General features: G+C 38.7%; 3 protein-coding genes across 3 annotated transcripts in view; 2 read left to right on the plus strand and 1 right to left on the minus strand.

The window, feature by feature from the left end:
* Nucleotides 1-524: 524 nt before the first annotated feature.
* LOC306948144 (fibrinogen-like protein 1-like protein) lies at nucleotides 525-3,798 on the plus strand (the record flags this gene model as incomplete). The annotated part of the gene is given in 3 exon segments (XM_079537649.1): nucleotides 525-543; nucleotides 546-671; nucleotides 3,098-3,798. Coding segments are annotated over 3 exon segments (846 nt in total).
* A 6,239-nt stretch (nucleotides 3,799-10,037) lies between these two features.
* On the minus strand, nucleotides 10,038-11,624 carry CHRM5 (cholinergic receptor muscarinic 5; the record flags this gene model as incomplete). Its single annotated transcript, XM_079537071.1, has 1 exon — nucleotides 10,038-11,624. One exon carries the CDS (start codon nucleotides 11,622-11,624, stop codon nucleotides 10,038-10,040), a length of 1,587 nt encoding a protein of 528 aa, XP_079393197.1.
* A 4,562-nt stretch (nucleotides 11,625-16,186) lies between these two features.
* Nucleotides 16,187-16,450, plus strand: part of AVEN (apoptosis and caspase activation inhibitor) — a gene marked incomplete at both ends in the record, with an annotated part of 86,100 nt that continues 85,836 nt past the window's right edge. Inside the window, one exon of the mRNA XM_079536853.1 lies at nucleotides 16,187-16,438. Coding sequence (XP_079392979.1) covers nucleotides 16,187-16,438 — 252 coding nt within the window. The remainder of the gene's footprint in view (nucleotides 16,439-16,450) is intronic.

Consider the following 16,450-nt stretch of genomic DNA (forward strand, 5'->3'; position numbering starts at 1 on the left):
ATTGCTGAAGTGAATTCTCCAGTGTATGGGAATATTCACAGTACTAGAAAGGCATGGGATTGAGTGTTGTTTGAAATCCAGAGAGTTGGAAGAGCTAGTGCTCCTGATTGTGCCAGTTTGTCCATCAGTGCCTCTGCTTCAGTACTATTCACATACATGGGGAATAAGCAAACTTCAGTTCTGATAGATGTAAGACGTCCTTCTAAGGTATGTCATTACATTATTTTCTGTTACGTTTTGTTACAGATAATTAGGTTGTTTTAGGTACAGTGTAAGTGATACAACACAGGGCTCCATGTCAGAACAACCACCAGCTGGAAGTACTGTGAAACATCAGGAAAGGGAGATGCACTGGAAAGATGGAAGAAGCCATTTTTGACAGAGGCTCTCACTGAAACCAGGTGTTTCAATACCTTTCTCCTAAAAGAGAGAGAACTGTACTAAAGGTCATAAACGTTTCCATTTTCAGTTGCAGTCTGTATTATAGCTGTGGATTGTTGCAGGAGGGCTGATTCTGAAGAAAGATGCTGTTGAAGAGTTCAGCGTTTTTGTTCTGATCTTCCTCTCCCATTGCACTGTGCTGGTGACCACCAAAGAGGCAGTGATCTTGGCTAATGCCCACCTTCTGTCTCAAAGAGATTATGATAGACTGGCTAACATCAATGATAAAGGTACTCATGAAGGGTGAGTGAGTAATCTGGGTGTGTGCGGTGCTTTACTGTATCGCTTTGTGGAATGTTTTCAGCATATTGGAAAGTTTGCTCTGCAACAGTACTTTGAAATATAACGTGTTCTGTCCCAAAGTTCAAAATCTTCAAATCTCTTGCTCAGCTGACACCTAATTCAAGAGGAATTAACAGTTAAAAATATTTTTCTAAAAAATATTTTGTTGCCTTTTAAGAATTATTCACTGACAGTCATGTCTGGATTACATCTGTCACGTCAGGACCTGAACCTCGTTGATACTTAAAACTAATAGAGATATTGCTCTGCCTACCTAGCTTGCAAGGTCCAACTTGGTAGGCTTTCTAATACATTTGCTGGAGTAAATCCCACATAAAATGCAGACAAAGTGAGTAGTGTATTTGGTTTAGTTTCCTCCTTTGACTGCTGGCATTTGAGGGTCTATAAAATTCACTTTTTAAATTAATTCTGCAACAACCAGCTTGAATAGTTTTCTCATGTGGTTGATAGAAGCTGTTCTGTTTTGCATGAATAACATTCACTGGGTAAATACAAGTGTCACTGTGTGTATTGCTGGATTGAAGACCTCTGTCTACTTAAATGGCCATTCTCTAAACTTGCAGGATCAGATTTGGAGTCAGACTGTCTACCAGAGGAATGCTCTGAAAACTGTGGTCCAGCTTTTATGTGACTGCATTTGAAGTCTTTCTCTTTTAGGATGTGTGATAATTTCTTGCAGATAGTATTGAGACAAAGTATTTTATTCATGTCTGGAGATTCTGTTTGGCAATGAAAAGCCTAGAAGTAAGACCTCAGAAAGCCTATATGCTTCTGTAAATCTGCCTTGAGTGCCTTAGAGCACCAGAAAATGTCTGAATATCAGATATAAAAGGCTATATTTAACACAGTGAGGATACTATGCATAATAGTATTCAACAAGTTTAGTCCAGCTGGACTTTTCAGAGACTGCAGTACAGTTCTTCATACCCTGATATTAAATCAGAGAAGGCATTGTAATTTCAGTAAAAGCTGAAAAGGGCGATGACTTAGGTAGAAAAGTAAACAGTAAAGTCAAAGGGAGTCTGGAAATGTTTGCTTCTGAGTGTGTACTTATTAAGTATTAGTATTACTAAGTATACTGAAACAATAGTAGGAATGTACTGATAAAATTCCATTCTTTACATAATGTAGAGAAATGTCAATACGAAGAGCCAGAATGTTACAGGAAAAAAAATAATCAGATATTCTTAAGTAATACTGATGGGATAAAAAATAAAGTATGAAATTCCAGATTTTACTTCAAGGTTAGGACTTACCAGTTACAAAAATCCAAAGATGGAAGTCTAGATTAATGGAAACGAAATGCTGCAAGTTCAATCATTGAATTCATCAGCAGAAGTGTTTCTAAAAAGACTATGGATAAATCAGAGGCATCAAGTAAGGCCATCTGCAGTACAATGTGTAAATTTAATTCACATTATAGGAGATAAATTTGCAGCTGAAAAGCTTCTAAAACAATTGAGAACCGGAAGATTTATCTTACACAGAATAATAACAGAACATTTTTAGCGTAAAAGAATTCACCCTAACTAAACAAAGGCTGATTAAAAATTTAGCTGTTCTCATTGTGTGTGACAGCTTATAACCAGGGAAGAATGTGTTCAGTAAAGGATTAGCAGGGAGCCTCTGGTCAATGCTTTTATCAAGGAAAAGTATTTTTTTTTTCTGAGCTTATTATTATTTTTATATTTGGAAATATTTTTCCTTTGTTGTTTTTTGACAATTTTTTGAAAAAAACCTGTGCTTTCCCTGAAATATTCTAGCCTTCCAGAAGAATGCTTCTGGTGAAAACAAAGCAACTGAGTTCTAAATACAGTATCTAAATTCCTATCAGTTATCGTCAGGACAGAGCTTAGAATTTCCTAGCTCCGAAAAACTGTCATATTACATCACAGGTGATCTTTAAGAAATTTTTCAATAGAAACATAAAATGATTAAGTCTTCGTTAAATATAAATTAAAAATTCTTTGTTAAATACAAATTACAAGTATTTGCTAGTATAATCACATGCCTCTTAGGAGCAAGTGAGTGACTATTTCAACTGGAGGAAGAGTGTATTTGTACATTTTGGCTTTACAATCATACTTCCACCATACGTAAAATCACATACGTCTGTATTACAAAATATAACAACACCTTTCAGGAACTTTCCAGTGTGTTCTGCCCTCAAATCATTCCCTTTTTGCCAAGTGCATGCCTTTCAGTTGGGCTGAAGTCAGTCTGACTCAGTTTCCAGCCAGATCAAGTCAATCATGCACTTACTCTGGAGGGCAGAGTTTTTTTTTTTTTTTTTAAAAAAAAAAAATTGAACAGAAATTTAATTTATAACTCTTTTTTTTTTTTTTCTACTTAGACTATCTAAGGGATTGTTTTGAGATTTTTCAGCACTCCAGAGGAAATTCCGGAGATGGTCTTTATGTCATCCAACCAAAAGAAGACCCAATTGTTGTCTCTTGTAACATGCAGGACGGTGGCTGGACAGTAATCCAGCACATTACAGCCAACAGTACTGTCGACTTTGATAGAACGTGGCAGGATTACAAATATGGGTTTGGCTCTGTTCATGACAACCACTGGTTAGGAAATGAATACATGCATCAATTAACTGGCGGCTCTGTGCAATATGTACTTGGAGTTAAACTTGTAGACCTAAATGCTGAAATCAAATGGGGACAGTACGAACCATTCCGTATTGAAGATGAAGAAGCTCAATACCGAATCAGGGTTGGCCTATACAAAGGCAATGCTACTGATGCTCTAACTCTGGACACAGAAGCTTACCTCCACAACAACCAGAAGTTCACCACCAAAGACAGAGACAACGACAATTACTTTCAGAATTGTGCCAAACTAGAACACAATGGTATTCCTGGGGGAGGCTGGTGGTATGATGCATGTGCTGGGGCAAATCTAAACCGTAGGAACGTGATATACTGGCAAAAGGACTGCAACAAGAAGCATTTATGCAAGTTTTCATGGATGATGGTCAAACCCGTTGAACACAGCCCACTGTATGCAACTAGCTCTTGTCCGTGTCAGAAGGAGGAACTGTAGGTGAGCCATGTATCCTTTAAATGGGACATGGGTTCTTTGTCAAGTGACTGAAGTAAAATCACACTAATTAAATAATAATTGTGATGAAAAATGTAGCCCCTGCAAGGGGTTTGTGATCACATATTGCCCAGGACTGGACCTAAACCATATAGATATCTACCAATCACAGAAATGAGAAAGATAACCTCTAACAAAAGATTTACACTACCCATTTTATAGTATTTTGGCCGTAGGAGGAGTTAGGTGTGAAATCTGGGAGATATAGCAGATACACATACATACACATGAATTTTAGAAGGTTTTGCTCCAGGATGAATGTTCATCATTAACTGCGCATCTTCACAAATTATGCAGGAAGGAAATTTCAAGGGAAGTACCTGTATTTACAAAATGCTTATCAGAGAGTATTGCGTACCATACGGTAGCATAAAGCCTTTCCTTTTTACCTTTAGTGAAAGATATTTTAATATTTTTACTTGGTAGGAGCCTTATCTCCAAATGCTTCTTTAATGGTTCCATATCTAATGAATTACTCAGAACAGTATTTTCTTCTTTCTTATTAAAGCACCCAGAGCTAATAGCCTCATCAGCTTTCCCACTAAAAGCTACTAGTCCAAGGCCAAGTAAAGGCTACTAGCCCACAGCTCCAATTTTTCCTCTTGTTCCATGAAATACTAAAGCTTTTTGTTTGTTTGTTTTTTGTTTTTAGTACCATTGTGCGATAAGAACAGTGTTGGCGTTACTTTACATGTGCTGGCTTCAATTGTTTTGGTACTCAACCTTGAGCTTACTTAAACAATGTCTTTTTTTCTCGATTGTAACACAAAGAGAAAGCCTTTAAATTCATGATGAATTCATCTATTTTAAAATCATAAATAAAAGCATTTTGGTTTTGGTAACCTTGAAGATCCTGTTTACTTGTACAAATGATGGGGTCACTTAGAATCTTCTATTTCACACCTTTCAATATAATTGGAATAGCTGAATTACTACTTAAGAGTTTTCATTCTTGTATTCTACAAATTGCCAGGATAACAATTAGAATATCTTGTATTTTATTGTAGATTTTCAGTTGCAGAAACTCAGGCAACAGATATTGGCGAAGTTCTGCTTTTTAATTAAAAAATGGGATCCTGTCATTGCCATGAAAATTAATTTAGAGACAAATAAACTGTACTGTGTTTAGAGAAGACCAAGACTGGCATGATTACTTGAGAAATTAATTGGAAAATGGAGAAGTCATGAAAGAAAATTCTATTTTTTACATTGCACTGTAACACTTTCAGAAAAAGATAAGGTAAGTTGTGCAGGTGAGGCCAATATAGTGTATATGCGTATTTTGCAGCAGGTAGTGTTTTGCCTTCAAATTGTGATTAAAAAAAAGAAGTATAATAGAGCAAGAAGTGAATGAATTTATGAACTGAATTGTTGTAATCAAGTCAAATAATGTGGATTCTGCTGCAGCTGCATCAGGAGACCTCCAAAGGTTGTAATGAAGATACAAGAAAATTGCTGTCTCCCATAGCTTTTACCCATCAAGTTCCCATCTAGATAGACAGATTCTAACACTACTACCAAAAAAACAGCACAAATAATCTTGACATGGAAACATCCAGCTGAAAGCCAGTAGGCTGTATCTGATCCTCAAAGGCAAATAACCTGCTCTGCAGCTCGCTCATCCTGCTTGGAGGGTTTTGGAGGAAAGGACCTGTGGAATACGCTCCATGAACAGTTCAGGCATCACCAGCCCAAATCCAGCTGTCCACTCTCTAGTGTTGGCACTCTCTAGTGTAAACTGGAGTCCTACAGACCTCTGCTGACACTGAATTCCAGTATGGGAATTAGATTAGCATATAGTAATAAATGGTATTAATAGATCTGCAGACAAAAACATGACAAACATTAACAGTTCAAGCACTGACTTTAATGGAAGTCATGGAGTGTGGTATGTTCCATGCTTCTAAATGAAGAAAGAATGGAAACTACTTTAAGAGCTGGATTGAGGATGAAAATAATTAGGAATATTCCAATCCACTCATCAACACTTCTTTCTTAGAGCTTTCAAAGAGAAGGACGTGTTGTTTTGGAGCTCAGGTTTGGAAGTACGTTTCAAATGGAGAAGCCACTGAGTATACAGAAAATGGTAACTCCAGCTCATCTGTTATGAACATCAGAGGAAAGTCGTTTGGTTTCCTAATACCCAGGTGACTCCTTCATGTTACTCCTATCCCTATAGAAAGTAAAGAAAATTAATCCCAGAGGTAAATTACATAATTCAGTTTTTTTTTTTTTTTATTTTATTTTGTTTTCCTAAAGCAAATAATCCAGAGCGAGTAGAAGTGCCTATGTCAGAGTATAATATCACAGAGTAATTTGAGGAAAGTGATGGCCAAATATTCAATATGAAGATTTTAGAAATCCCAAACTGTGAAGGGCTGATAGGAAACTGTTTCCTACTAAAGGTAAGGAACTATTTTTACAAAATTCTATTCAAAATACAGTCTAGTGACAGTCTGCAGGTATTCAATTCTGAGTTTCAGACTGAGTATCTGATTCCATAATAATTGTGTTCTAAGAGAAAACACTATCTTCCAGACTTGCATCAGATTTTTTAATTGTTAAAATGACTTAGGTTTAATATACTTACCACCTCCCAGTGCCTTATTTATTCTTTCAGGTGTATGACTGTCCTTAGGGATGTTTGCATTAAGATGTATTAGTTCAATTAATTTGACATAGATCATGTGTGGAATTTGACAAGGAGGCAATGATACAGATTTCTCAAAATGCTCTGTGTAGGAGATAAAATGATCAGAAATAATTCATTAAATAATTAAAAGTAGAAATTGGGACTTTTTGTGAGGCTCGACTCTAAAACTGGAACAGAATACATAGGGTGATAAGGAAGTACAATTAAGGATTTTTGCTTAAGTACATCTCTGCATCTCTGGAATCCTCAAGTCCATATAAACCAACGCAGTTCACGCTATGTGTACAACTGGGATGAGAAGCAAAACTCCACATACAAAAATACCTTTCAGCAATTAACAGCAATTGTTAATTGAAGTGCATAGAATAATTATACATTAGAACAATTATGATTATTAACTAAATTATAGAATTAAGTTAATGGAAAAATATTTTACAGGTTCTAGCTGTATTCACTCTTTATGTCTTCATTTCAGCCTTCCCCAGTTCTGTGAACTCTGTCAAGTCTTTATAAGGTATATTTATGTAAAACGAATGGGTTTCTGAGATTCACGGGGAGACTTGCTTACATAAAAAAGGAGAGACAAAAACAATACCTCTGTTTCCTTTGTGGGAAAATTCAATATTCAAAAATATTTAAATGTGCAAGGTCTCTGAAAAGCTTATTTGGGGATGTATGTTCATACAACTATATTGATAATACATACATAGATATATAGACAAATATATGCATATGTATGTATAAATAAAGTGCAGTTTAAGAAAAAGTTCTTTTCATAAGTCCACGACCATAATTAATTAAAGGATCAGTAAAGGATTCATTAAAAGAGAAATACAGATAATGAGATTGTTTTACATTGCAGAAGCCCCACGACATGTTTAAAGGAGCCTTTATAGAGCTAGAAAACAAAATAAAATTAAGAAACTAAATACTAACTCACACTCTAATGAGTTTTTGTGGTTTCTTATTTTTTTTTTAAGGGTAAACATCTCACGTAACAATAAAGCGACAAACACCTCTTAGTATAGTTCCAGGTCTTTACAATGTATCCAGGTTTGGCAGTGTAACGTCTCACACTGTGAAGTGTTAGCAGCATAGTTTGAGCACACGTTTCACAATTATAGTGAACCAACATTGTTGCATCCATCACCATCTACTCTAATACATTTACTAAGCACAGAGTCCATAAACATTTACACAGCACTCTAGTTCAACAGAAGCCAAAACCAACAAAATATATTCAATTTAATTTTAGAAGTAGAAGCCAATGCTTTACTTTAGAAACAACATCACAGGTAGCAGCAATAGTTACTATCTCATGAATTTTGCCTTTAACTACAGCTTATGCCACAGAGGGCATTCGTTTGCTAAAAATCAAACACAGTTTACTGAATGTCCAAACCAATGTAGTATAAAGTTACCTACTGTAATAACTGACACGTACGTAGTTACTGCACACAGAAAAAGCACTGGTAGTGACAGAGGAAAGTCGATGAAAGGGTCTTTGAAAAGACCAATGCATTCTTTTAATAAGTAGTCATATGCTAATGCACACAAAGTATTAGGCACAGTGTGGTGTGTAAAAGATCAATCAAGTGAACTCCAAGAACGTATTTTTACATTACTACACTGCTAATCTTTCACTGAGAGTTTTTCCCTCTGGAGATTGAGGATAAAAAATATTAATTACTTGTACTGTGATTGCTGACATGAAGGAATTATATATCTGCAGGGAAATATGTTGATGATACAATAATAAATTATATGAATGATTCTGCTGGGAGCAATGTTATGTTCAGGATGAACTAATGTGATCCCTGAAATATGCAGCTGGGTCTCATCACTGCTGCACTGTCCCCCTAATGTGTATAATAGCTAAAAAAAATAAACATTGGCCCAAATTTCTACTTCAGAGCATCTCACCCTGAATTTTGATAGAGGCTAGAACTGAATCTGAACTTTTGAAGCGGACTCAGTGAGGTGTGTGAAATTCTTTCTCTGTTACTCATAAGTATTTGTGTACTTTAAAATTTCACTCCTCATGAATCCTGTCACCACTAGCATATTTTTCTACCACTATGAGCCAGGCATTGTTTCCATTCAGTGGCTTTGTGCTAAAAGCAGCCCTGCCTTCACATACTTATTTGTCAATGGTGCACAACTTCTGCAAGTCTAACACAGATACCAGATAGGCACATGAATGTCTTTACCACATTCAAAGGCCTGACAAACCTCAGCTACTGGGCAGGTGATCAGCTCACTGCAGCTGTACCCGGAGTCCCAGGAGCCACAGCCCCAGGTGGGATTGTCTCCAGCCGCCAGTGCTGTAGCAGACAAAGTTATGCTGGACTGGGAAACTTCTGTTTCCAAACACCTAATGCTGATTAGTATTTGTAAAGATATTTAGAGATAGAAGTGCTATGAAAGCACAAAACTTTTATATAGATAATGGAGAAATACTTACAAAATATTTCTTCTTTCAGAAATACCAATTTTACCATGGCTTCCAATAATTTTGTGATAGATAGGTGAATTTGCAGGGCATTGATGCACATTTTTGTGCACTTGCAAGGGGGAGTGCAATAGAGAGACTGCAAGAAGGATTTGACTTATATCCCGCACACTGTAAAATAGACAAACTGTGTCCATCCCTATAGTCAGTTCTGATCAGTACTGCTGTCACTACTGCATACATTTAAAATGTATCCCTCTGAGGCATTAGGAAATGAAGAAATACAAATTCATAGATATCTGCTAACTATCACCATGTTTAGATAACATTGACTTGCAGGATGGAACTGAGATGTGCGGGATGTAACTGCAGGATGTGTGAGATGTGGACTGGATCCTCCTGATGTGAAATACATTATCTGATTCCTTCTCTGTGAGCCCTTCTTCTGTCTCCCCAGAAAAGACATCTTAAAGTGCAAATTTTCTTAGTATTACATTCTCCTGTAGTAAGTGTATTCTTTTGGAATAGTAAGAATCTCCCTAACTCCCTAATCTCCCTAGTATTGATAACAGTATTTCCCTCTTTAAATAGTCCTTATTTCATTCCATAGCATGTGGAAAAGTCTCAAAACAGAAGTAATACGTGTTCCATTGCTTGTTCCATTGAAAAATAAATAGACAATACAGCAGAAAGGAGAAAAGGAACTATAGGAAGAAACAGTTCTGCACTAAGAGGAGACAGGCTGGATAACCTGCCCTGATGACTGGATGATAATCATGTGCTAATTTCTAGAAGTTTATAAGACACACTACAATTTCTCAGGCTGAAAGAAAGGACAGAAGAACCCAAACACAACAATTTTAATGCAGATCTACTGCGTAATCATGAACACCCTGCCAGCAACCACTGACTTCTTTATCCCAAATACACTACTTTCATGCAAAATATCACTTTTTGCTGACTATTTTTTTTAACACATAGACATATAAAACAACAGCTTTGAAAATACGGAATCAAAAGTCCTTTACTAGGCTATGTTAATATCTATTTTTCCATTTATCTCTTATATAGGAGTTGTTATGGCATTCGAGTATTGCCCTGCCAGTACAGTTTCTCTTCCACTTTTTTCTTTTTCCACTGGCAGAAAAGTAGCATCTTAAAAGTTTTCCTGAAAGTTTTGTTACAGAGAGCATAACACATGGGATTAACAGTGCTGTTCACATAGCATAGCCAGTATCCAAGGTGCCACAATGTCAGAGGAATGCAGTCCGAGCAGAATGTGGAGATCAAAACCATTATGTTGTAGGGAGTCCATGTGATGATAAAAGCCAAAAGAATGGCACTCAAAGTTTGTGCTGCTTTACGTTCTTTTATAAGAACCATCCTTTTCCTTTTGGTGATTTGGTTATTTATATTTGGGTCCATGCTTTTGATGGAAGGATCCTTCGACACAGCAGCAGAACAAGGAGTTATTTTTACCTTACGGCAACCATTGTTGGCTTCCTGAGTGCCATCAGCCTTAACCACCAAGCGGAATTTGTAGGCCACACATTTTTTACTTTTTTGGCCGATGGCAGGTGACAAAAAGTATTGCTGGGTCTCAAAATCGTTTTCTTCAGGTTGGTCTTTGACAACAATATCCTTACTTTCCCTTTCATTAAATTCTTCTTCCTTACCTTTAGATGGACTCCTATAAGCAACTTGGAAAACAGGATCAGTGGCAAGTTTGTCCTCTTCTTCTGATGATGCATAGCTGCTGCAGGTAGTCAGTTGGTCAGCCTTAGCCCACTCAGTGCACGTGCTCACTGCCTGGGATGCCTTCACTGTAGCTGATGTACTTCGACTGGATGAAGACCAGGAAGCCTGACATCTCTCCCTTTTGACTAAGTTTTGTTGCTTGCAACTGAAGCAAGACTTCAGGAAAGCTTTTCGAGGCTTTATGGTCTCAAATTCGGCCACAGACTCAGAACCCTGAAGTTCAGCGAGGTCCTTGGTACGTTTCTCAGTCTCTTTGTAGATGCGGCAATATAAAATGGTCATCACTGACACTGGAATGTAAAAAGCAGCAATTGCAGTACCAAAAGTGATAATGGGCTCGTATAAAAACTGTATCTGGCATTCCTCAGGGGGTACTGTTCGTTCACCCACAAAATACTGCCAGCATAATATTACAGGTGCCCATAGAATGAAGGAGATTAGCCAAGCCAGGCCGATCATGATGCCAGCTCTTTTGGGCGTGCGTTTAGCTCTGTATGTCAAAGGCCTTGTGATGGAAAAATATCTGTCAAAGCTGATGACTAGGAGGTTCATGACTGAAGCATTGCTAGCTACGTAATCCAGCGCTAGCCACAGGTCACACGCCAGGCTTCCAAGAGACCAATGGCCTATGAGTATATAAGAGGTATAGAGGTTCATAGAGAATATTCCAATGATGAGGTCTGCACAGGCAAGACTGAGCAAGTAATAGTTGTTAACAGTTTTGAGCTGACTGTTAACCTTGAAGGATATCATTACAAGAACATTTCCCACTATGGTTATTAAGCTTACAATTGCAGTTACAGTGGCAATAGTAATAACTTCCCAGAGGCTGTGCCCTTCTAACTGTTTATGGTTGATGGATGAACTATTTATAACAGTAGAATTGCTGAATAGATTTACTTCCATTCTTTTTCTTGATCAATTGTCATCAGAATCTTAGCACTCTTGCATATTGTTTTCTGTATATCTTTTGGAGGCAGCTGTAAAAATAAAAGGAAAAAAGAGAAAAAGAAAGCAGCTCATTAAATAGCACAGACTTCCATTAGATATACCTTGAAATACTTGCAAAGCAATCCATCAAATTATTTGTGTTCTCTTTCTGTATTGTCATAACTGTTTCTATCATTGTGAACTAAATAAAACACACATGTGTTCTAGGACAATGTACTCATGACTTTTCTAAATGCAATCAAAACAACTATTGTTTCATTAGATGTTCAATCACACAAGCTCTTACATTTTTAATACCTTAAGAGGCACTCTACATATTGTTAAAGACAGACATTAAAGTTTTGCAGTGTAATGAGACAGTGAGTCATGGTGTTGTTCCTTACAACACTGTGTAGAAGATATGTCAAAATTTCAGAAATGGTCTCTAGAAAATTTGAGGAAGTCACTGTTTCAGAATCCATCAGCAGAAAAGGAACACAAGGGTACTGAAGATGCATAGGCAGATAGTAACCATGCTGGCACGGTGGCACTGGTAAATAATTAGGTGTTAGAAGTGCTCTGCTGGGGAATTTTTAGAGTTAAGCAAATAGGAAAGGACAAAAAAAAAAATGTTTTCAGAAAAATAAGTTTAGCTGAAAAGACTTTTCCCTATAGGAAGGTCTGAGTAAGATAAGGTGTGGAAGTGCTGGAAGGATTGGGTGAGGACAGAAATAAGTAAAATGAAGGGGAGTCATCAATGGATAACCTCAGTGACAAACTGCAACAAAAACAATTTAATACTGTAGACTGCATAAGCAGTAGAAGGAAATGAAACCACTGTTATTATATTAATATATGTATCTCTAATGTCCATACCTTCCTACAGTCTCTCTCATACGGTGTAACTTTTCACTCCTGTTTTCTCGTTTCTGAGAATGCATGCCTGAATCAGGTAATTAGGTTCTTTCACAGATCTCTGCTGGTTTTTAGTTATTCCATCACATCTGATGATGTTAATCATTTGTTTGATGCTTACTCTTTGTAAGCCACATAATTTTGGAATAATCAAGTAGATGTTAGGTTTTTAAAGTCAGAAATAGAAAAGGATGTTTAAATTTATCATAAATTTATCAGTCATCTACTCAGTAAAAAAACAGGTAAGATTTTTTTTTTTTTTTTTTTTTTTTTTTTGTAACTGATACGGGTTCAGCTAAAATTATCATATAGGTCACCAAGTCCAACTTTTAAGTCTTCAGGATACAAAATCTCTATTTTGTAGTCCTTCCTATCCATTCATACCACTCCTCTTTCATCCTAACTCTTGGAACATTATTTTCTTCGGTCTTTGCAAATGTCTTGCATTAACTGCAAGCTTTCCAGCCTGTAGTTTTCACACATTGTCATCTATTTTAGTGCCCAGTAGCAGGCTCCTGAGTAGATGAATATCAGCTGAATATATAAATGTTTTATAGCCACTTGCTGAATTTTCAGAAAATAATCTCAACATTTTCCACTGTCATTTTACTTTATATTTTATTTTATATTTTATTTTTTCCTTCACTTTTGTTATCCAGTGTCTTTCAAGTATCCACAAAAGTATACCAGATTTCTTCTTTAAACATTCCATAAAGACTACCTCTTGTGATGAGATTTGATAACAGTAAGCTTGCTGGTGTACTGAGACCACTGGCTATGACTCTGACTGAAGTGGTGCTTCACCACTTTGTCTCTCTGTCATCTCCTGTCTTATATTTAGACGTCCATAAGTCTGTATCCTGTTTATGCATAATGCATACTGAGTGTAGCTGAACAGGATTTTAGTTCATGTATAGGCCTTGTAGCCTAGCAAGAACCACAGTAATTATAACATATGAATGTCGACCATCTGTATGCTTAGCTTCTCTGGCCTCATGAGCCAGCCTAGCAGCCAAGAATAGTAGAAGTGACACAGCAGTCCCAACAAGCCCTAAGTGAGGGAAGAATTTTCATCCTAGTTCTAGACTCTGCAGAAATCTACAAGAGAAAGGAGATGGAGGCCCTTGCTTCTTGCTTTCTTCACAACAGTTCTTATTAGCAGGGCAGCTGACCTCAGACAGCTAAGCTCTAACTTAGTCAACTGAGCTCCTAGAAAGGGGATGTGCATTCTGCCCAACAACTAACATAGCTGAAACATTGCCAGTGCTCGTAGCTGTACGGCAAGTGAGATTTCAGAAAAACCTTGAGACAGCCTCAAAAAGGCATTAAGTATGAATGTCAATCAGGCACATGAATAAACCTCTATTAACTGGCTGCCTTCTGCATTGGAATCATAGAATCATAGAATTATTGAGGTTGGAAAAGATTCCAGGATTGTCCAACCCCAACCTATCCCCACCATGCCCACTAACCATGCCTAACACCTGGGGTTCTGCAGCAGGTCAGGAAGATTACAGGAGGCTGAATTTCTTTTTCTTTTTTTTCTTTCTTTCTTTTTTTTTTTTTTGTTTTTCTTCCCTAAAATGTGACACCCTTCTCAGAATAGTAGAGAGTAGAAATTGTAATGCTTTGTCTTTTGCCATAGGCAGCAAGTGAGCAAGTGTGCTCCCCAATTCGATCTTTTACCCTCCTTAAAACTGGAAATTAGAAAAGACTTCTGAAGCTACCCCATGTAGACTGCAGACCACAGAGCAAAAGGAGAAGCAGAACTTGTTGCCCTAACACAACTGCTCTTGGACTGAAATGACTTCGGTAGGGAGAACACAGATGATATGGATATACATTGTAATTAATATATAAACAAAAGACAGAAGAGCGTTGTGAGGGTAAGCGTCCTCACAAAGAGATCCCTAAATGTATCATTTTGGGGAGCCAAACACAGCTCATTTCTTCACAGTGATCCTCTCTGCTGTTACATTAAAACCTAGCTACTTCTTTTCCTTTTGAAGGCTTTTCACACTTTTCCTTTCAGTCTCGTTTTTCTTCTTTGCGCCAATCTTACACCAGCACTCTTATATTCACCTACTATCTTTTTTGAATACATTTTGCTTTCTCCAGTGCTGTTCTTCATGCTTGGTATGAGTTCCCTATAATCAATGACACAAACTTAGCCATTATCACCAAATAAATCACTCTCACTATCATCATGTTTTCTCCCTAATGGACTGTTTTGCTGACGCCTATGAAAACTGACAGTACCTAAGCAACTCTCATGCAAAGATCTCCTGACATATTGACCATTTGGATAGCTTCTCATACTGCATCCTCTTGTGCCTCATAGTTCTCTGTTAACACATTATAGTGTTACACATTAAGTGTTACACATTATAGTGTTACCTTTTGTTCTTTATTTTTCTGTAACTCGGAGCAACAGTCTATGAATGAGACTTCAGTGTGCTATGGTAACATAATTTATGTTAACTGTTTATCACAACAGATTATAATAATAGGGAGATCAGAATTAAATTACAAAATCAAAACGCACATGTACAATACCATGACTTTGCTATCTGCCTCAAAATTATTGACGCATGAACTTCACACTTGTGAGTTGTCATGAATTTGTTATTTGTTGCCAAATATTTCTGATTTTTTTTTTTTTTTTTGAGCTAGCTGTAAGTACTAATTACTGCGAGATGTTAAATCTGTACATATAGTCAGCTCACAGCTATCTGCAGGCAGATTGTTCATGTCACAGATGAATTGTGCCACAGATGCAGTCACAGCTTGGGTTTAATGGGGTTTATTAGCTCTAGCTCAGTGCTGGGCCTGCTAGGCTGGTGTTGGCTGCACATGGAATTGCTCCAGTGTCTTAGTGACGTGCTTGCTGCTGATGCATCCCCCCTACTAAATGTATTTGCTTGCATGCAGTACTGAAACCATGCTAATGTTACTGGTTTGCAGTGCATTAAGGCCTAGCAGTAGTCTTTGCTATGGGCAGCAGTAGTGCAGAGATATATAACCCATGATTTCACAGTGTGGGTTTTCTGGCAGCACTGTGCTGTGAGGATTACTGGGTTTAAAAACCCCGTCAAAACAGGTATTTTAACATGTATTTCCAAATGACAGTTTGCACGGGAAAACCAGTGCAGTAACTGTGGGATGGGGGCTCGGTAAACCTCCCTGGCATGGCACGTGGACTCTAGCTCAGGCACAGCAGAGCAAACAGCCTCGCGGAGGGACTCGGAGTCCCTGCCCGTGCGCGTGCAGGAACGCCTGACAGACTTTACTTTGCACGGGCTTGCCCGCAACTAGATGTCCGCCAGGGGTTGGTTCCTTTTTTTTCCTCACACGGTGCAGAAACGAACCTCACACAGCTGTAACATCATTGTTTTCTAAACATTACAACGCACTGTTTTGGCACAGACCCGGTCGGGCGCACTGACGTGGCTCGCGCGAGCCGCACCGCCGCGAGCAGGGCAGCAGACGGGGCCGCCGCCGCGCGGCGCCGCCATTTCCCGCTCTCGCCCTCACGGCCGGCCTCTTTCCGGGAGGAGGCGGGGACCGGCGCGGCACGGACCGTCCCGGCCGCAGGCGGCGCGGGTGAAGGGGGCGGCCCGGCCATGCAGCCGGAACGGGGCGGCAGCCGGCCCCGGAGGGAAGGTGGCCGGCACGGCCGGAGACGGCCCGGCGGCGCAGATAAGGCGGCCGAGTCGGCGACCGAAAGCGGCAGCGCGGACGGCCACGGCCGAGGAGGAACCGGGGGCCGCGGGAGAGGCGGCGCTCACGGACACCGAGGAGGCGGAGGCCGCGGGAAGCGAGAGGCTCGGGGCCGCGGGGCAGCGCCGCCACCGGCCGCGCGCGAGCACCGACGGGTAAGGAGGAGG

The sequence above is a fragment of the Tetrao urogallus genome (genome assembly GCF_951394365.1).
Source record: "Tetrao urogallus genome assembly, chromosome: 6".
Taxonomy (NCBI): domain Eukaryota; kingdom Metazoa; phylum Chordata; class Aves; order Galliformes; family Phasianidae; genus Tetrao; species Tetrao urogallus.